Raw genomic sequence first — 21,332 nt, forward strand, 5'->3', positions numbered from 1 at the left:
GTTACGTTAGTGGGTAGTTATGTGTTATAGGATAATATGTATTATGGGTGGTTACTAGATGTGAGGAGTGGTTTGTAAGCCTAGTATAAGCCAAGAGTCTAGAGGTTGGTTGGGGTATTGAATTTGTAATCTAACTTGTATCTTTGTGGTTTGTCTTCAAAACTTAAGTGGAGTTCATTATTTATCAATTATCTAGCGCATGATGAAAAAGTGTCGAAGCCCTTGTTAGCACGTGAGGAACATGTGTATTTGAGTTGTCGACACGTGTGCGCATGCCGCAGAAGTGTGGAGAGCCACGTGAGGAGTCCAATTCAGCAGATATAGGCATGTTGTTGCTCATAGAGAGTCAGACCACATGTGTAAGGGCCAGGGAAAAGTACTAACCACATCTGCGCTATTACTCCAAAATGACTAATCAATTTGGAGCTTCTCTATAATTCATTATAAAGTTCAGTTTCACCTAATAACTAAGCAATGTGGGACTTAGCACCTATGACTATCTTTATAAACCACCCACTCTATGTGAGCTTCTTCTCATCTTCCCAATATGAGACCGAGGTGTTACAACATGCTTGATCTCTTGGGATCATAGTGACTTTTTGTACTAGGTCATAGCCTCGAAAGGTAATTGCAAAGAATTCAGAAAAAAAAAAAAAAAAAAAATTAGCCGCCATGAAGGCTTGAAAGAATCAAGAAAAATGAATGTTAAATGCAGTAGATTTGCGGGAAGTAAGAGATGGTTTGAAAGAGATCAGAACAAAGGAGATCAGTAGGTGAAGTGGCTGTATTTTATGTAGTAGGCCAAAAACAAGAAGAAGAAAAAAGGGAATGATGAACACCGGTGATAGTAGATGATTTTAATACCATGAAAAAATTAATAATAAAATGAAAATTAAATATAAAAGTAAAATAAAAAGAGAAATGAGAGACTTAAGGATTTACGGTGGTTCAGTATTAAATACACATGTTCACCATCAGGATAGAACCCGGTATGGTTATACTTTTACTCTTATTACTTGATATGATTGTGTACGAGAGACTTTATTTAATTACCGAGCTTACAAATAATTTGAATTTATTCAAATTCAATTTAATTCTAATCAAATTCCAGAAATTCAATCTCATCAAAATCCCCATCAAGTCCCTAAATTTAGGATAATACAATCCTCCTTTATGATCAAGATTTATGTCCTTTATCATATGCTCTAACAACTTCCCAGTAATAAGAAAATTAAGCAAATTTAGAATACCTTTATATTATTCGTTTAACTTTATTTATAAGAAATTATCTCATATTCTTTTACATGCGTACTAAAAGATGCAGGACTGTCTCCAAGAGGTAGCTCAATTGGTTAGGGACCACGCCTTATAAAGCAAAGGTCACTAGTTCGAATCTCCCCTCTCCCCTCTTGTGTGAACATGTTAAAAAAAAAAGAAAAAAAAGATGCAGGACTTAATTATGTCGTAGGAGTCCACGGGCTGGGTATGTGAATCAGTGAATGGGTTAGGACGTTGTGTGAAACTTACAAGTAATTTTAAAAGTCATTCTCGTGTCTCTTTTCTGTCACTCTAAGAATAAGGTGTCTTTTAAAATCATCATTTAATCAAAATTTAATAATGATTAATCGCAAAGTCAATGGTAATTTTAAAAGCTACCTCATTTTTAGAGTGACACAAGAAAGATAATTTTTAGCATTACTCGAAACTTATTCATCCGCATTTGATATTCTGGGTTACACATATAATTCGACGACAATAATTAATATTATTATTATTTTTTTGAAAAAAAAAAAAAAAGAAAAAAAAAATTTACTTTAAATTTATCACATTGGGTCTCAAAATCAATGGACCCGGCCCTACTTCTATATTAGGGTTATCTTATTTCTTTTTCAGGTTTTAATGCAACACATGGGTGTGTGTTATATATCATTTGTCAGCATGCCATTTAACCAACAACAGAAAAGTTTGGTGACATTAAAAACAGGCATATTATATATATAAAAGTCGACGAACGAGACTAATTATCAGTATTTTACTTGAACGTAACTATAATAACGCCTACTCGTTAGGAGCCGCACATAAGTAGCCTAGACGGTGAGAACCACATGCGCTTCCTTAAGTTCGATTGACCTATAGCCTGACCCAGCTCTATTAGAATATCAATGAAACTTAATGCAACTAATCCTAATAGGATTCACTATTGAGATAACTATTTCAAGACTCGAACTCTCACCCTAACTTTCTATCAACTATAGTCCGCTTGCTTCCAAGCAAGGGCGAAACCATCTTTAGCTTTGGGGGGTTTGGAATATTCAAATATTTAAAAAAAAGTTACAAAATTTTAAAAGTATCTCCTAAATTTTAAGTATTTATTTGAAATGAACCTCCCAATTTTTTTTTTTTTTTTTTTTTGCCTTCATTTCTCCTAAAATTCTAGTTTCATCATCCCAGCTGCTTTAAAGCCTAACGCACTTTGAAGGTCTTCCTCCAAATTCCATAGCCGCGCTTTTGTACTTCCACTTTGACGGGTCCTTCGTCACCGTCGCTGTTCCCATCCTCGTACTCGTCGTCTTCTTGCTCGCTTTCTCCTCCACCTGCAACTCCCTCTCTCTTCTTGTTCTTGTTCTTGTTCTTCTCCTTCTTCTTCTTCTTCTTCTTCTTAAGAAATTCAACTACTTCGTCGTCGTCGTCATCGACCAGCTGAACCTTGTCTTCAAATAACCGTCTTTGACGCTGCTTGTACTCATTTTTGAGGTCGTTGGAGATCACACTGGTCATACTTTCCATGGTCGGAAAAAGAAGATGGTAATCACGGGAAGTAGTTTCCCGGCCATAGTGGTAATTGGGAGGGAATCCCAAGTCATAGCTCCTTCTCATTATGGCTTAATTAATTTCTTCACAACTTTGGATAATTTTTAATTGGTAATGGGCACATGCAGCAATTTGTAGACAGGAAAATGTCTGTCTATTCTCATATGATAATAAAGGTGCATCTTATTCTCCATCTTTTGTCATTTGTCAATATCAAACGATTAGATTCAACCTCATTCCTTGGATTGGGAATAGAATGCCTTTCAGGGAATAGGACCTAAGTGGATTCTCTGTAGGTAACATGACAGAGGCATAATGGGCAAGGGAATCACTTATCATCTGGACAGCATCAACATTTTTGGGATTTTGTTCGAAAAATAGAGTTTTTAAGTAAAAAAGTGATTTTCAGCAAAATCTTTATTTTTAAACTTTTGTCAAAAATGCGTTTTAACAATTTTTAGGATTTTTGGACCATTAAAAGAGCTTTCAAATTTTTTTTTATCAAACGGGTACTTTTGTCTTCAAATTGATTTTTTGAGTGTTAAATGCACTTTTACATCTCTTAAACGTACAACTAAACAGACTATAAATCCTTAACTTTTATGTGTATATCATCGGCTTGGATTTGGTTTAGGTACTATAAATCCTAAACTTTTCTTTAGGTTTTTTCAACCGCTTTGATTTAGTTTCTCTCTTTTTTGTAAAAAAATTAAAATTAAATCTGCACCATTAAAAATTAGCTAACGCCCAAGTGAAATCAGCTCATACACCAGCTTCACCACAAATGCCCTCTTACCTTTTTCGGGTCTTGGCCCAAAGATGTCCACAAAAGGTTTACACGAAGGATTGGAATAACCACCTCAGCTTTAAATACACATGATAAAGCAAGTAGAGATAAAACTGAAGACCAAGTTAAATGAGATATTAGATAACATCTTATCTAATATTCCAAGTGTTATGCTGTTAATAAACTTATCTTTGATTTAAGTTTGCTATGTTTGAAATTTGTATTTCAAAGCCAAGTGTATATCTTGTAATTTGTTATAAATAGAAGTATTGTCAAAGTCATCATTGAGGCATTACAAACTACAATCACCTTTATTATACTCCGTAGGTAACATGACAGAGGCATATGGGCTTGGGAATCACTTATTATCCGATTTTTTATTTGCTTTATAATTGATTATTATTGAATTTTGATCAAATTATGGTTTTAAAAATTACCTCATTCACCGATTCATTCCAAGGAACGGAACTCACCTATTTAAAAATCTTTTGTGCGAGTAACACAAGAAATACACAAGAGTGAAATTACTCTTTATCGGGTTCTGGCCCAAAGATGTCCACAAAAGGTTTACCTAAGATTTGGCTTACAGTACATGTGTTGTACTTTTTTTCACATATAAGAAATTTTGCGATTGAGTTTGATTGTCGCTAGAGAAGCAATCTTTCGGCTTTTGGCGTTCAAGGCCAGCACAACATGGTCTCCACACTTACAGTCTCTCCCGCCAGACCCATAACTGCCATAACTACCATTTCCCAGTTCCCAGAAAAACCCAAAACCCTAATTCTACAACAATGCAAAACGACCAAAGACCTCAACCAAATCCATGCCCACCTCATCAAAACACGCCTCGTCCTCAACCCAGCCATTGCCGAGAACCTCCTCGAATCTGCTGCCATACTTCTCCCCAACGCCATGGACTATGCGCGCTCGATTTTCCGAGAAATGGACGAACCTGATTCGTCGGCTTACAACATCGTGATTAGGGGTCTCATATATAAGCAATCTCCTCATAATGCTGTACTTTTGTTCAAGAAAATGCTCGAAAGCTCGGTAGAACCCAATGAATTTACTTTTCCTAGCATCTTGAAGGCTTGCTCTAGACTAAGAGCGTTATGTGAAAGTGAACAGGTTCATGCCCACATTGTGAAACGTGGGTTTGGGTCAAGTGGGTTTGTTGAGAACACTTTGATTCACGTGTATGCCAATTGCGGTAGAGTTGAAGTTGGTCGTCGGGTGTTCGATGGAATGTCGGAGAGGGATGTTGTTGCGTGGAATTCGATGATTGCTGGGTACACAAAGAGCGAGTGTTGGGAGGAGGTTGTGAAGTTATTTTGTAGAATGAGAGAATTGGGAGTTGGGTTTGATGAGGTTACAATGATTAGTGTTTTGACGGCATGTGGGAGGTTGGCTGATTTGGAATTGGGGGAGTGGATTCATGAGCATATAGAGGCAAATGGATTAAAGAAAAACCTTCTTTTGATGACTTCTCTTGTTGATATGTATGCGAAATGTGGTGAGGTGGATACTGCACGAAGACTGTTTGATCAGATGGATCAAAGAGATGTCGTGGCATGGAGTGCCATGATTTCTGGTTATAGTCAAGCAAATCGATGTAGAGAGGCTCTTGATCTGTTTCATGAAATGCAAAAGGCCAATGTGGAGGCCAATGAGGTCACCATGGTCAGTGTGCTTTATGCTTGTGCTGTCCTTGGAGCTTTAGAAACTGGTAAATGGGTCCATTTTTATATAAAGAAGAAAAAAATGAAGCTCACTGTTACTCTTGGAACTGCACTGATAGATTTCTACGCAAAGTGTGGGTCTCTAGACAGTTCTATTGAAGTTTTTAATAAAATGACTTCAAAAAACGTCCACACTTGGACAGCACTGATTCAAAGTCTAGCTAGTAATGGACAGGGGGAAAGGGCTCTGGATTTCTTCTATTTGATGCGGGAAAAGAATATTGAGCCAAATGATGTAACCTTCCTTGTCGCTCTTGTTGCTTGTAGTCATGCAGGTATGGTTGATGAGGGTCGAAGTCTTTTCGTCAGTATGAGTAAAGATTTTGGTATTGAACCAAGAATTGAGCACTATGGTTGTATGGTTGATATTCTTGGTCGAATGGGGTCAATTGAAGAGGCATATCAGTTTATAAAGAACATGCCCATCCAACCCAATGCCGTTGTTTGGAGAACACTGTTGGCTTCATGCAAGGTTCACAAAAATGTTGAAATTGGGGAAGAATCATTTAGATGCATAACCAGTTTGGAGCCTGCTCATAGTGGGGATTACATACTTCTATCAAATATTTATGCATCGGTTGGTAGACGCGAGGATGCGCTGAGGGTGAGGTGTCAGATGCGGGAGAAGGGAATTAAAAAGCCACCAGGTGGTAGCTTGATCGAGTTGGATGGAGTAGTTCATGAATTCTTCTCGGAAGATGACGGGCATGCTCACTTAAAGGAGATATATAGTGCAATAGAAGACATGATAAAACGGATCAAGTCCGCCGGCTATGTGCCCAACCCAGCAGATGCAAGACTGGATGCTGAGGAAGATGATACGGAAGCTTCAGTCTCTCACCATAGCGAGAAGTTGGCCATTGTCTTTGGTCTTATCAGAACAACTCCTGGAACTACAATCAGAATATCGAAGAACCTTAGAGTGTGTACAGACTGCCACAATGCCACAAAGGTAATCTCAAAGGTATATAATAGAGAAATTGTTGTTAGGGATCGGAATCGCTTCCATCATTTCAAAGAGGGATCATGTTCCTGCAATGACTACTGGTAAACCATATGATCTGCATGCATTGTCAGACTATAAAAGGATTTCCCCTGTTGTAGTACCAAGAGGATACTTAGATGCATTCTTTAACCCTATGGTGGCTGGCCTTAAGAGATTTTGTACCAAGAGAGCAATATGATCTTGTTAGGTATTCCAACAGTTTTCAGATGTCTCAATCTCAGGGAGAGGGAGAATTGAGTGATTTTTTTATTTATCCTAAGCCAACAATAAGATATGGCTATTTTCTTCCATGGATATGATGTTTTCTCAACCTTTTTTTTTCCTGAGCAAATAGCGAACAAACAAAAATCAGAATACACGAAAAACCCAACAAGAACAAATCAAAGAAAATGATGGGATGGGGAACAAAGGGGCTTGAGGTCACTTAAGGGTATGCACAGGCCAATTATCACTGCAATGAGTTTTACCGCAGAACCAATTCATGCAAAAGCTGACAGCTTCAGAGATAAAAAGGTCCAATTGCCACTCCAGCGGTTGCTTGATAGAGAAATGTAGAGATCACCACTCGTGAGTCACCCTCTACTTCGATATTATTGAGCCTTTTCGCCACTGCAGATCTAATGGCAAGTAATGCAGCTTTAGCTTCACCCACAGTTGGATCTCCAGGAGGGAGATTTTCTGTCTAGGCATATAAAGTTTTCCCAGATGAGTCCCAACGGAGAAAGTGTCACGGATCGCCCTATGAAAATTGATCTTTTAAAGGAATTTTTCAGGGAAGTTACCCAATTTTCAATCTGTATACTCTTGTTTGGAGCTTAGCTCTAGTCCCCCAGGTGTTCTCTATTATGTTTTCACAAGCCAACTATGATTGCTGAATCTGAAAATCCTTTGAACGGGCCTTTTGTCAACAAATACTATATTATTATTATTCGTAGTTTACATTTTACTTTAGTTAGCAGTTATGGAGCTAACATCCTACTGTGTTTGGTGAAATCAACAGCAGCATCAGATACACATAAGGCAGAGAAATCTGACAACAGAAGTGAACTTCAATGAGATGTTAAATGATCATTTAAACATATAACATTTCATCCAATGCATTTGTGAGACTAGAACCTATTATCTACTAAGCTTCCCTTGAGCCACTTTTGACGGGAAGGACGAAGTTTTCGATCCTCATTTACCATTCAGGGGGTTAATACTTAATAGCACTGGTTGAAGCAGAAAAAGAAACCCTTTGGCTTGTCCTCCATCTCTGCTTTGGGTGTGTCCCCCGTGCCATCGCGCACTGCCATCAACGAGCTTGTACCCGGAGACTCGGGCGGCAATACCGTGTTCTCAGACATGAAAATTCGAGGAGGAATTGAGGGTTCTGGAGGAGAAATGGTGTAAAGATAGTTAAGTAGCATCTGGATTATTTGGCCAAAATTCGGCCGAGCATTCGGGTCCTCCTGCCAGCATGAAGTTAGAATGGTAGCCAATTCCTCTGGGAGGTCTTCTGCACTAGGCCTTACATTCTGAAATATGGGAAATTACCCCCATAAAATTATCAGTTAGATTTATCAGTAACAAAAAGGTACTGCATTAATCAATATAACAACATGGTAACATAATATGTAGATAGGGAAAATATCTTTTACTTTAAAAGCAGCTGCATATGCTGCCTGGAGATTTGACATTCCCTCAAAAGGCAATTTGTTGTGTAAGAGCTCCCACAACACAATTGCAAAGCTATAGGCATCCACTTTATGGTTATAATGCTTCTTTTCTCCCTGCCTTAATGTAACAGTACTGTACAACTGCCGCCAATAAAATGCAGTCAAGCCATATTTATGAGCTCATTCATAAAATGAGAAATAGGTGAAGGTAGCAGTAAAGGAGAACAAAACTACTTCTTTTCCTAAAGAACTACCTCTGGAGCCATCCAACGGTACGTCCCAGTTTCGGCGGTCATCATCTCTGTTAATGACTCTTCCCTTGCTAAACCAAAATCTGCTAGTTTAACTGTTTTGTGGTCTGCAGTCAGGAGTAAGTTTTCTGCACAACCAAAAGACGAAGTCCATCTTCACTAGGCAAATATTGTTTCTTTGAATTCGCATAATTTTGAAAACATAAGAAATGCCTACTACGCCACATACATTGTGTTGGGTAAATCATGTTGATGGTAAGCTCTCAAGTATTTCAATACATGAGATAATTAAAAAGATAGATAGTAAAGATGATTAATTCTGAAACTTTCTTTTCTACACAGTACATATGAGATAGTAGAGAGGATGACTGCAACTCTAAAAATATTTAACTGTCCAAACAATTCTTCAAAAATTTAACTGCATATAAGCGAAGAAATCGGCTGCACCAACAAATTAGTGTTAAACAGAAAATGAAAAGAAAATGCAAAATATATGTCAAACTTAAGCTGGTATGAGAAGAAATTCAAAGAAGGTAGTGAATCAAAGAGAATTACTAAAAAGAAGATGAAACTAACCCTGATTGCACCCAGAAAGGGAAAGAAAAGAAGCTTTATCAACAAGATCAACAAATCAGGATTCGGAATGAACAAGACTCACACACTTTGCTATATGAACAAGAAGGCCAAGAGAGCCTCAGATTCGCTTGAAGAAAGCTATCTCTCTTTTTTTTTTTTTTTTTCCCCCTCGTTTGATAGGCACACTCAATTCTTACACCAATCGGGATTAAATCCGTGATCTCATCTTTCAGCCTTTGGTTGAGGGAGAACTTAGCTTTCATAGTTCCAAAAATCTACTCATCTTGGCCGAGTAACTTTATTAACTTCAAACTTCCTTTTCAGTATTCAAGCTTATGACATAGGATAATCAATTGAATGAACATATTTGATTGGCATTGACCCGGATCTAGAAGAATGTAATGTCTTTTTTTCTTTCAAGAAGTTTCTTCTCGAATTTACATCTGTCGATTTACCTGCTGAATCTTCCCTTATGATTTATTTCCAAACAACAACATAGATATGCCATAAGAGGGAAAAAAGTCTTTTACTATTATCTTCTCCTAATAGGTTACACCAAAAGGTTAGCCTAATTTGATAATACTTGAATGAACAAGCATATGACTGCACTGAAACACATCCACCAAAACTTACCAAACGTTTCTACAGCCATAAATAAAATTTACAATTTGAAATCATGACTCCAGCTTGTGAAATTGATGTTAGAGGAACTATACATATAAATGAGGTAAAAACCACAAGGCATATTTGAATTCTCTTCCACAGTCAAATAAACTGAAAATATTAACATCAAGTATAACTTGGCAACGATGACAACCTACTCTTTCCTATTTATGATTTTAGTTTCGACTTCAAGATTCCAACTCAAGGCTATTGGAGTGTGTTAAAAAACTCGAATGATGGCAAATTGGCACTAAAAGGTCAATATAGCATATTAGGTCTAAAAGAAAGTTGGATGATAGAGCAATAGTGATAGACAAGGATAGGATGATATTGATAAATGAGAGCTAAATTAGGAAATTGCATTTGGATCAACTTATCCAAGTAATAATGAATAATCGACAACAAAAGATCAACATGGGGGAACTTATTTATAGAAGTCTGAATATGCAATCCTATAAAGAAAGTTGAAATGTGTATTAAAGATTCCACAATTTTATTAGTTCATCAGTAAATTCACACATATGAGACATTCTCAACCAATCCAGATCAGATCTTAACCTAATGAAACCTACATCAAAAGAATAAAACATAGGAATGAAAAGATTACCAGGTTTCAAATCACGGTGTATGATCCCATGAGAATGCAAGCATTCCATAGCACGAGCAATATCAAGTGCAAACCCAACAGCAACACGTCTATCCAAGGACCTCGGCCGCATGTTCAGCAAGTATTTACGCAAAGTCCCGCCCAATAAAAGTTCAGTAACTATCACCATTACAGGCTCCTTGCAAGCACCAATAAACTGTTGACACAAGGTTTCAATATTTATTATCAGATGTTGATAAATGATAATACAATATCATAAGCGCCTTGAAATCAAATTCAACCTTCACTAAGTTTTTATGCTGAACTCTAGACAACATTGCAACTTCTCTTGCAAACCGAGCTTCTCTCTTGGCAATCTCCTCCGGAGTTTCTCCTTTATGAACAACTTTAATAGCAACAGTCTGACTTTTGTATCTGAAGAGAACCCCCATCACCAAAAACTGGAGAGTGAGATACTTGCAGCATAAACAGATACCACATTGCAATATATTACTGAAGAAACTCATCTCTGATTTAGGAGCTCAAACCAGATTCATTAGTGATTACTAAAGTGCAATTCCATGCAAGCATGCTATTCCAATCAAAATCAGGCCTCCAAAATAAGAAAATTGATTGAATTATTGACAAAACCTTAAAAAATAACCTAGACAATGTGGAATCTGTATAGTAATTGCTTAATAAATCCATTGAATAGTTATATAGAAAACGCACAACAAAAACAAAGATGGGACTCTTGAATCTGACAAAACTAAGCAAGTACTTTGCAGATCTAAATAAAAGTTCTCTAAAGCAAGAACAAAATTCCCACACGAGAGAAAAAGCATTGCCCAGAGGTCAAAGTAACGAAATTCTCACTTCTGCAGACCAAATAACTGAAGAACAAGAATCCTATTCAAGAAAAGCTCTGAACTTACTTCCCCTCGTACACTTTGGCATGAGCTCCCTCTCCAATTCTAGGCCCCACAAACAGATGCTTGGGATCAATCAGCCATTTTGCATCCAACTTGAACTCATCAGCTGAGTAGAACCTACTCTCAGATTCCATCTTTTTAAGAAAGCAATGAACTTAACATCTATCTTCCAATGAACTCTAGGCTCTAGCAACTATTATGTACTCTATGGTAAAAGTCACATATCAGAACCCAAAAAGGAAAACATTGAAAAACTTATTAGTGCAGAGAGTGAATGGATAAGCTGACACAAAAAGAGAGAAGTCTACAAGACATGCTCTATGGTATTTTCTGCTGCTCATAACCACATCTCAAGAATTCAGGTCCAGAGATCAAAACTCAGCAGTTTGATGCCGTACTCTACATGCCTTAAGGAGGCAAAAGCATAGAACCCCACATGTGCAACTGAGAGAGAAAGCAGAGGTAGAGCGTGTCATGCGTGTGTGAGACACCAAACACTAGAACAAAGCTCAAAGCCCAAAGAGATATCTTGAAAATTCATGGGGAAAAGAGAGGAATCCTTTAGAAAGGGAAGCAGGAGAAGATATCCAATCAACAAGCCTTCAGGAAGTGAAGAATCATTGAAATCCTATGACCCATTATGGAGATTAATTAAATGAGATAATGGGTTTTTCAGCTAATTTAATCTCCGTGGGTTCAGAGCTTCACTCTTGATCCGCAGACAAAATCATGGAAGAGATTTGAGTCTTTGTTCAATAAAAGAACTTAGAGAGAGAGAGAGAGAGAGAGAGAGGGACTTGTGAATATTGTAGTAAAGAGTGTGGGAGCCATAAATTAATCAAAAGCACATGGAAACACATCTTGCCAACATGGGCCATGCGACAACCCACTCAATAAGAAATGCCTGGACTAGCTCCTACCCTTTAGCTTTCTACACAATTCTACTACTTTTTTTATATTTCACTTCACTTAATTACTTCAATAAAAATGTATAGAGTGTAGACTAGGGTTGTAGTCAGTCATGTATTCTCTAATCAATAATGCCCTTCGGATAAAACTCTTGTACACCGAGTTTTCTTTCTTGTCTTTCAAGGCTAAAATGACAGTTTCATCTATGTCGCCATACCCTTTTCATCTAACCCAATCAGATCATAAAGGTTGCAACTTTATTGTTATTTTTAGCATCAACGATGATTATAAATGTCCAGTCATAACCATCTTATTTGTTACAAAATGATCATAATAATTTTCTCTCCAAATCAAGGAAAGAAAAGATACCTTCGATGGCATTAAGAATCTTCATTCTTCTTAGGAAGGAAGAGCATTCCATTTCCATTTCCAATTACCATAGTACGGTTTCTAAATTTTTCCTTTCCACCAAACCAAACTAGTTTTTCTAGAATATTAAAAGCAGTCCATAGAGGGCTCAGGGCTAGGTAGAGTGAAGTTACTTCGGTTTTATCTTTCACTAAAATTCTTTTGACTATTCGTGTTGAAGAATTCAATCATATTTTCTCTCTACGTATCTTTGATCACTAGATTCTCTGCGTATCTTGGCGAGGAACTTGATCATGTTTTTCCTTCAAAACGTGTTGGGTCGTATGTTTTTTGTCTTTTAACTCGATAATTGTTCCTTGGTTTGTCAAGTTCGAAATGGACGAAATCGGAATGATTGATTATATGCCACTTTTCCCTGCTGGAAATTACATTCTACATGCTTCTTCATCGTTGTCAACGTGCTTTGGAGGGTATTTTGTAATTTTAATTTGAAAAAAATATTCCGATACAATGTAAAAGATTTGTTTTTAAAACAGAACAAAAAATAAATAAATAAACAAAACAAAACAAAAGACATTAAGGGCCCAACAAATGAGAAGTTTCATCCACATAATTGCACAAAGGAAATTAGCATGCTGCATCCTTTTGTCAGTCCATCTGTCTTGGTACCTTCAAAGTTAAAAACCCTTTATTAACCCCACGTCTGTGATTTTATAATTCACAGCTCATAATGTAGACATAAAAGATAAAACACCATTGCTATAATATAACATATTATATTCAGAACACAAAGTTTCATATACATTGAAGACTAGAAACAGATATCACGTCAGTTTTTTTAGGATTCCAAAACACACGCCAGGATCAATGTTTCCCCCTAGAAAAGGAAACCATCCTAATGCAACAAAAAGGCTTTCATCTAGCAGTGCATTTATTTATAATATTAACATCTTTTCAGTTATATATACTACTAGAAACAGAGCCTTCAACTAAGCCTTCTCCCCACTGATGAGATCCATGACAACACGCTTGATACTCCCGTTGTTCTTCTTCAGCAGCCTCTTGTTTGTATCATTATCACAAAAACCCTACACCCACACAAACCACAATCACTATCATTACAAGCAAAGACGGGAGAAAAGGCTAAAAAAAAAGAAAATGGAAACGAGAAAACTAACGATTAAAACTTCTTCATGCTTTCCAAAAAAGACTTACCATCTCCTGCAACTCTTCAAGGATGGGATCCCACTCAGAAACACCACAGAGATGATCCACAGACTGCTCCAAATTGTACTCGTTTATCCTCAGGATTTCCTTGTTCAGATCAACCTGTTTGAAACCCATCTCCTCGAGTTCCTTAAGGAGGGTCTCCTCAACAGCAGCATTCTTTGCAACGGCTCCTTGAGCTGATGATGTTGGCCCAACCACAACAACGGATGGCACCAGGGTAGGTGCTGTAGGAGTAGGGGGGTGTGCATTTGATGGTGCCTGGGTGGGCAATGCCGGAGCAACCTCGGAGAGATCAACAATGGGGTACGACACAGCCTCTGGTGCTGCAGATGAAGAGATGCCTTGGCCAACGAGTAAAGCATCATTTATCGGAAAATTCAGATCATGGTCCTTTCTAGGCTGCTCGTCAACCACTGGTTTCATTGGTTCTGTGCCAGCGTTCGAGTTGCCAGGCTGGAGAAGTTCACCATCAGGTTGAACATTCACACCTGTAATTTCAGGGCCTTTAGACCCACAGTTGACAGGGGGGAGATTTAAGTTCAAATCTTCAAGGCTAACACAAAATGAGTCCTTCAAGGAAGCATCAACCTGAATTTATTATTGAGAAAAAAAGAAAAGAAAAAAGAGATTATTAAATTATCAAAGCATATATACATTCAGAAAACAAAAGCAATGCATCTAACACTAGGTTACCTGGATAAGAACCCAAACACGTTGCCCAAACTTCTGACCGGATGGAGAAGCCATCCTCCAGTATGACATGTATCGACCAGGAGATGCAGGTGCTGTGAAGTCAACTGCAATGTCAAGCTCCTTGTCCACGGGAACACCATTAGAAGGAATCTGGCAACAGGTTGAAAGGGTTGATTAAGAAAAAACTCACAAAATCTCAGGAAAGACATAATGTTAAGGCATGTACATTAGATGAATTAGCATATATTGTCACACGCTCACCTCTAAGTCAACTGAAGGTGCATCACTATATCGATCTCCTCCAATCCAGACAAGTTGAGTTCCTCTTGGCCATGTTAAACTTCCACTATTGCGCATCCGCCATATCTTAGTAAATGGGGTAGATGGGGCCATAATAGTACCATCGATCACATTAACATCAAGAATGAAGCGACTGTCAAGCCTAGGACGACTTCTATACAGATCATGTGGCAATACAGGGGCTCCAGCCCAAGGAGAGTTCACCTGAGGGTTCAAATGAAAATGAAAGAAAATAAGTTGGTAAACAAAAGAGATAGAAAGAGAAGCAAACAGATAAAAAATCTACACACTTGCTCATGTAATCCCCTGAGAGACCGTGCATGTCGAAAAGGCATAGGGCGGTCCATTCTAGTGTATTCAGTCTCATTACCCATTTCTGAGAAGCAAATACTGCAAAGGTCAAAATCTTCTTTCCTGCATTGGAAATTTCAACTTTAGCTTCAACAATGAGGTTCCTGAAAAAGCTTCAATAACAAGTGAACAACAGAGCAAAAATAATTTCCTTACACTTTGGACTTGTACCGAGGTCCAACAATGGGATGAACCCCACAGCCATCACATTGTATACCCTTGTGGAACATGCCGCCCATCGACGCAGTGTGACTATGGCTCCTTTTAAATGGATGGTTAGCAAAAGGAATTGAAGATCCATTTACCATGGGTATGCCAGCAAATGGACACTGACTCATAGGATTACCACTTAAATTAGCAATCGGGCTAGGCCTTGTAGGAATAGACGAACTTGCCGATGCATCACAACCAAAAGACTTGAAACCGTTGCCGTGCTTAGTGACTCTGCAACCGTCCTTGTTGACTTTCCAGGGGTCTCCAGCAGGAACATTTGATACAACTGGTGCAAACTTCACAAGTTTGACACCTGACGGATTAGAATCACTGGGAGGGAGATTCAAATCAACAGAAGCAGGAAGCGAGGTCACCGGTGCCCCAACACTCACTGTCACGTTTCCCGTGTTCACATCACAACTGTTTTTGGTTGCTGGGTCAACAAATTCAGACTTTGGCATCACATCTTCCATGTCTCCATCCTTTGCAGCATTTGAACCACGAGCAACATCCTGTGTGCATGAAGATTCTGCACCAGCATGGGTGTGGGAATCCACATTCATGTAGGACTGTCCTATCTTCAACAAGAAGTCAAGCAGATCAGCAGGCACAGGACTGGAGGCAGCTTTAGAAGCCATGTCAAGACAAAGCTTCGACAGTGGTTCACGTAGTGGCTGTGGCACTGGAAGAGGTTCAACACCACCAGATTCACCAGCTTTAACATTTGGAAATGGATGCTGGGCTTCAGGAGAAAGTTGTTCACGAAGTGCCTGCGGCACAGACTTCATAACTTTAACAACACCATTTTTAATATTTGAAAATGGTTGCTGGACGTAAGGAGACCTCAATGGGGTAGAACTTCCACTTGAACCACCATATGGTTTACCAGCATTGTCATTGCTCAGTTGTACCTCAATCCTCAAGAATTTCAGATCCTGACTCATCATATCACGCATATCCTCATCATCAACAAGTGTTACAACATCACCATCTTCATCCAAGTAAGTTAGGGTAAAATCAGTATCAGCAGGGAAATTGAAAAGACTAAGGATCTTTGCCCTCAATCCAGCCATGTCGAGATCCAGTCCTCCATTTAGAGGATCAAGAGGAACAGTAAAGCGCCTCAAAGTATCTTCAAATTTAACCTGCCACAAGCCCAATACTGGTCAACATTTTTTCCTTTTTCTTTTACAGTTCTTTCTCACTTGTAATGATAATAAAATAAGATTCCGAGCCTATACCCCACAATATTTACATTTAAAAGGCACCAGAATAATGATCAGTGAAATTTTTAGGCCTATTAACCAAATTTTACTTGCATTTCAAGCACGGGCTATGTTTAATCTGTAAAACCTCAAACCTGAAATCAACTACTAAGTTTGAAGCACGGGCTCCATTCAAAGTGTGACATTTCAAAATATTAACTGACATGAAACCACACCAATTAGGTATAGCCATAGCAATATATTCACATGTTTGATAATTAGAACGCGAACCCTATTTGAAATTATTTTTATTTGGTGCCAAAAGTAAATCAGCAGGAAGCTTCATAAATTGTACGGTCTACAAAACAGGTCAACTGGTCCCAGTATATGAATAAGCAGTGTCAGCAAGCTAACTACAGTAACAATTGTCTCGATCTAAAACTAAAGCACTGAAACAAGCAAACATAGCATCTTCCAACCAATGACACTATCGAATACCAAATTCATAAAAACCAGAAAACGCTTAGAGCTCACAGAATGTTGCGCAAACAACCAAATACCAGTCTTGACTCCAAAACCGAATCATTCGTAGATTTGAGATTAAAAAAAATATATATTGTAATAATAACGAAACCCTAATTATCCCTTTTTCCACGGACAATTTCCCATAACCCCAAGTATAAATTCAACATTCAGTTACCTAATTCCTTATTTTTCCCTCAATTTCCGATTTTTAGCAACCATGCAAAACAAAACGAAAAATCCAACAAGAAAATCCGTACAGTTTCATCAGGAAGCAAAGCAAAATAAATAATCAGTTTTGTTTCCCACGTTAAAGTCAATTTCTTTCCGACGTTTTATGAGTGACCAAACAAAGAACAATAATGTAAAACAAGCAAGAACATTCGAAAATCAGCCTCAATTACATGCAGATCAAAAACTAAATTCACAATCCAACCCTTTTCTCAGCAACCAAACGGATTAAAAGATATCCCCACCCCCAACAAACCCATAATAAAACACAACAAATCATCCCGATTTCCCAACCTTGTCTCAGCACCTAAACCCAAAACAAAAACAAAAAAGGAGCAAAAGTTTCTAAAAACCCCACCTTGATCACCTTCCCGAACTCCATAGTAGCTCCGAAACAGCGTCCCGGTTAGCCGCAAAAGTGGAACTATTAACTCGCAATCCACGTATTCCTAACCCTAATTCGACAAATCAAAGAACAAATCAAGAACCGTTAAATGTCTACGCTGTTACTTAGGAGAGAATCGGAGAAAGAAACGAGTATTGGGTTACTCTGAGTGCTTTCAGCGTTCCCGTAAGCCGCTATTAGCCCCTCCGTTTCTCGGTCCCTTTCTTTTATAGCCTGCGTACGTATATCGGTGGCTTGGGGGATAAGAAATTATTATTTTTATTTAATGCGAAAATAAATTTATTTGACTTTTTTCGTTTTCTTTCTCGCTAAGGCAAACCAAACTGCGGAACTGGAACGCTGATCTTATCGTGATGTTCTATTAGTGGGACCATTATATCGAACGTGGCACGATTTCATTGGCTTAGGAGAATTAGTATTTTTTTGATGAAAAAGAAAGATTGTGTGGCACGATGTGGAGGTGTAGGATTTATGAGGTGGAGTTGAGAGCAGTGGATTTTACTTCAACATGGGGATTATCGCCCAAGGAACTGTTGGTGTGCATTGAGAAACCGTGACCGTAGGATGATCTTTGAAATAAGAGAAAGTGAGATGTGAGAATTTAATCATGATTTTTGATCAGCGGGACCATTGCAACACGTATTGTTATACGTGGCGGGAGAGAGGTGGAGGATTTGACGTATATGAAACGTGGCAGGGTTGAGGTGGAGGAGTCATGTGGTGGATTTTTACTGCAGCATGGGAATGATCGCCGAGGAACTGTTGGTGTGCATTGAGAAACCATGACCGTAGGATGGTGGTCCTTGAACTAAGAGTTTCTGAGATCTGAGAACATTTATTAATCGTGATTTTTCTCTACCAGTGGGGCCATTGCAAATTTACAACACGTATATCAAACGTGGCGGGCTGGCATTGGTTAGTATTGGTTAACAATCGTGATTGACTGTGCCACGATGTGTGCATTGAGAAACCTTGACCGTAGGATGGTCTTTGAACTAAGAGATAGTGAGATTGAGAACATTTATTTGGTATTTTAATCGTGGTTTTTTACCAGTGGGTCCGGGACCATTGCAAATTTGCAACATGTATACCTGGCGGGATTTCATTGGTTGGGGAGAATAATAGTTTTCTTGATAAGAGGAAGATTGATTGTTGGAGGTGGAAGATTTGTCAGGTCAAAATATTCTTTTAGTCATATTAAACAATGTTTTTGTCTCATTAAAAAAGAAAAAAGAAAAAAATATTTCTTACATATAACTAACTAAATATTATCCTATTCCAAGTTGGGAGTAGTGAATTTTAATGCAACTTTTAGGTATTTAATACGCTGGTTTAATATAAACTTAATGTGAAATTAATGAATTAGAGTTGTAGAGTTTGACTTTTTTAATTAAAATATATTAAGTTATGATTGATTTATAAGGTTTTATACTTATACGTCGATACAACTTGAACTTGATATGTGGCATTTATGATTAACAATTTTTAATACAATTCGCAAACCTAATACCGACCCAATACAAAATTAATAGACTAAAGTTGATAAAATTGACCCTAACCCGTTAAATTAAGAAAGTCTAATTATAATTGGAACTTGAAAGCTATTGGAAGGTGAGGAATGTTTGTATGCATTATTACGATTTAGCAAACATAAAAATAAAAATAAACAACTCTTCTCACTATATTTCTTTTCACTTTTTTATCACAACAATACGCTTTTTCAAATAAAACACAAAATTTGTCTTGAAAAGGTTTATCAGAGTATCTAAATAAATTTTGAATTGCTCGACCACCTACCCAAGCATATAAGTCTATACAAATTTTAAATTGCTCGACCACCTACCCGAGCAGATAGGTCTATACAAGCTCTCTCACATTATTTATCCAAATCACTAATAATTCATACAAAGAATTATTGTAAATCTCAATCCTTATTTTAGGTATCATTTGTTATCCGTTGGTAGACTTGTGAGATTACACAAAACAATTGCTTATACAATATGTAAATGAATGATGATTAACTGGGAATCTCATTCAAAAGAGTGGGCAACATAGAGAAATTCCAAAAATAGCATGACCTTGGGGGGGCTGGGGGTGGGGGTGGGGGAGGAAATTAAGCAATCTTACATGTATTTCTCAATTGACTGTCAATTTACAAAATTCTCAACAACAAAAAAAGAAGGTTATTCAGCCTCTTTAATGCGAAACATGGCCATGAGGCTCACAATTGTTGCACAAACCACGGCAAGCAGGCCTCTTTCTCTGAGCACAACCTTGACCAACTGCACTGCAACATCGGCAGTGATCTCCCTCCCATGTTGAGCAAGCACACGCCGACGCTTTCCAGCAAAGGCTAGCAGCACCAGCACTGTGATCCATGCCACCATGGTGGCACGGGCAGCCGCTATTACCAATGTTGCCACCAAAGCTACTCCCGCTAAAGCCAGCATCCACACGTAGAGGGCTGAACGTCCGGTAACCGGCCGGTCGGTGCAAGATAAGAAGATACAGAAGGTTACAAAGAGAGAGAGCAACAACGTTGCTGTTGTTGTTGCTGTTTTGGTTCTGGACAGGTTCATGTTTGTTGAAGGTGATCTCACGAAATGAATTAGGTGGGGAAGAAGAAAATGGAAGAGAAGGAGAAGATGAAGCTGCTTTGTGAGTCTTTATTATATGATAGATGATAATTGATGCTTGGGGATTGGAACTGGAAAGAAATTTGGTAGCCATGTGCTGCACATGGGGAGGTTGGCCGGGAGGTACGGCCTTTAGTAATTTAGGAGCTGTGCAAAGTGGGTATCTTAAAATAATGTCAACCACTATTTGTACACTTTTGTAATGGATATAGTGGGATTTGGCTTAAATACTCTAAAGAATAACTACAATGCTAAAACAAACTTTTTCAACGGTCTAAATTTAATTCTACTTTAGCTTTTTTTTATGAAAATTTTGATATTAAATTTGAACTGTTGAAAAAAACCATAGCAATCGAAATCCTGGATAATGAATAGGAGTAGGAATATTCTTACAGTCAAAAGTTGGAACGATCGGTATCCTTGCAGTCTCCCTTAGCATATTGCAGAGTTATCCTGCAATTGTTAGAGGCCCTTGACAAGGCCTACATGTCCAGATAAATGCTCAAGCACTTACTCGAACAAGTGGGCCCAGGTGGCCATGAAGTACTGAAATTGTAACAATGCATAAAACCCTCCTATACCACAATCACTCTAAAAACTATCAAATTTTACCTTCCCAACTAATTAGGGGTGTATGTGCCTTCTCTTTTTTTTTTTTGGCAGGGTAGATGTGCTTTCTACTTGTACGGTTAACTCGCAATACTGGGAGAAGGTAGTGCAAAAGCCTCCATAAAATATACTGCATATGGGGACATCACTGCCATCCTGATCCTTGGTCCAACTAAACAATGGATGATGTAAAGAGCTATGCTCAACAGTGTCTGCAACCGAAGTTTACAAGTGCAGGCTATCACAAGTAAAATTTCTATTATCGTGCAGAAAAATAAAATGGGTTGATTGTTGTTTTTCCGCTAAGAAGTTGAGCAATAGAGTGAAACATAAAGTCATATTAAATTAACTAAGCTAAATTAATTAAAATAGAGTTAAAAGAAAATTTAATATGAAAAGCACTAGGGCTTCAAACTTCAAAGATCCACCTGACATTGTTTTACGACCGTGTTCTTGAGATATTTTTTAACTCGACTAGGTTAGAGAATCAACTCTCCTAATCAGAAGCTACAACAATTAAGCACTAACCAAATGTAAAATAAATTAAGCTTAGGTTGTTTAATACTTTGAATCCAATAACAGGTCACAAGATAAATTAGGCATTCAATATATTCTCGAATCATAACAAATCAACCAAAGTATACATTTG

The 21,332-nt window shown here is 37.9% G+C and overlaps 4 protein-coding genes across 4 annotated transcripts; 1 reads left to right on the forward strand and 3 right to left on the reverse strand.

The window, feature by feature from the left end:
* Positions 1-4,208: 4,208 nt before the first annotated feature.
* On the forward strand, positions 4,209-6,524 carry LOC132173672 (pentatricopeptide repeat-containing protein At2g29760, chloroplastic). The gene has a single exon (XM_059585236.2). It carries the CDS (start codon positions 4,292-4,294, stop codon positions 6,386-6,388), a length of 2,097 nt encoding a protein of 698 aa, XP_059441219.1. The 5' UTR covers positions 4,209-4,291; the 3' UTR covers positions 6,389-6,524.
* An 840-nt stretch (positions 6,525-7,364) lies between these two features.
* Positions 7,365-11,844, reverse strand: LOC132173674 (Protein kinase superfamily protein). Its single transcript, XM_059585237.2, has 6 exons — positions 11,013-11,844; positions 10,380-10,512; positions 10,099-10,294; positions 8,256-8,380; positions 7,984-8,142; positions 7,365-7,860 (listed from the first exon to the last, which is right to left on the reverse strand). The coding sequence occupies exons 1-6, from the start codon at positions 11,141-11,143 to the stop codon at positions 7,546-7,548; spliced, it is 1,059 nt and encodes a 352-aa protein (XP_059441220.1). The 5' UTR covers positions 11,144-11,844; the 3' UTR covers positions 7,365-7,545.
* A 1,203-nt stretch (positions 11,845-13,047) lies between these two features.
* On the reverse strand, positions 13,048-17,688 carry NBR1 (ubiquitin-associated (UBA)/TS-N domain-containing protein / octicosapeptide/Phox/Bemp1 (PB1) domain-containing protein). Its single transcript, XM_059585414.2, has 8 exons — positions 17,582-17,688; positions 17,391-17,487; positions 15,018-16,219; positions 14,801-14,924; positions 14,472-14,714; positions 14,211-14,360; positions 13,503-14,105; positions 13,048-13,375 (listed from the first exon to the last, which is right to left on the reverse strand). Exons 2-8 carry the CDS (start codon positions 17,412-17,414, stop codon positions 13,277-13,279), a joined length of 2,445 nt encoding a protein of 814 aa, XP_059441397.2. The 5' UTR covers positions 17,415-17,487; positions 17,582-17,688; the 3' UTR covers positions 13,048-13,276.
* Positions 17,689-19,621: 1,933 nt separating this feature from the next.
* On the reverse strand, positions 19,622-20,017 carry LOC148587099 (uncharacterized). Its single transcript, XM_088514482.1, has one exon. The coding sequence runs from the start codon at positions 20,015-20,017 to the stop codon at positions 19,622-19,624; it is 396 nt and encodes a 131-aa protein (XP_088370608.1).
* Positions 20,018-21,332: the final 1,315 nt, after the last annotated feature.

Source organism: Corylus avellana, chromosome 3, assembly GCF_965113065.1.
Source record: "Corylus avellana chromosome 3, dhCorAvel1.hap1.2, whole genome shotgun sequence".
Lineage (NCBI taxonomy): Eukaryota > Viridiplantae > Streptophyta > Magnoliopsida > Fagales > Betulaceae > Corylus > Corylus avellana.

What these genes read in the sequence shown, in the direction of transcription:
- LOC132173672 (XM_059585236.2), top strand. Translation starts at nt 4,292, where the DNA reads ATGGTCTCCACACTTACAGTCTCTCCCGCCAGACCCATAACTGCCATA.
- LOC132173674 (XM_059585237.2), bottom strand. Translation starts at nt 11,143, where the DNA reads ATGGAATCTGAGAGTAGGTTCTACTCAGCTGATGAGTTCAAGTTGGAT. An exon ending in GCCAAAGTGTACGAGGGGAA is followed by an intron (nt 10,513 to 11,012) that starts GTAAGTTCAGAG and finishes GGTTCTCTTCAG; the next exon opens with ATACAAAAGTCAGACTGTTG. An exon ending in ACACCGTGATTTGAAACCTG is followed by an intron (nt 8,381 to 10,098) that starts GTAATCTTTTCA and finishes TTGGTTGTGCAG; the next exon opens with AAAACTTACTCCTGACTGCA.
- NBR1 (XM_059585414.2), bottom strand. Translation starts at nt 17,414, where the DNA reads ATGGAGTTCGGGAAGGTGATCAAG. An exon ending in AGTTCGGGAAGGTGATCAAG is followed by an intron (nt 16,220 to 17,390) that starts GTGGGGTTTTTA and finishes GGCTTGTGGCAG; the next exon opens with GTTAAATTTGAAGATACTTT. An exon ending in GTGTTTGGGTTCTTATCCAG is followed by an intron (nt 14,106 to 14,210) that starts GTAACCTAGTGT and finishes TAATAAATTCAG; the next exon opens with GTTGATGCTTCCTTGAAGGA.
- LOC148587099 (XM_088514482.1), bottom strand. Translation starts at nt 20,017, where the DNA reads ATGAACCTGTCCAGAACCAAAACAGCAACAACAACAGCAACGTTGTTG.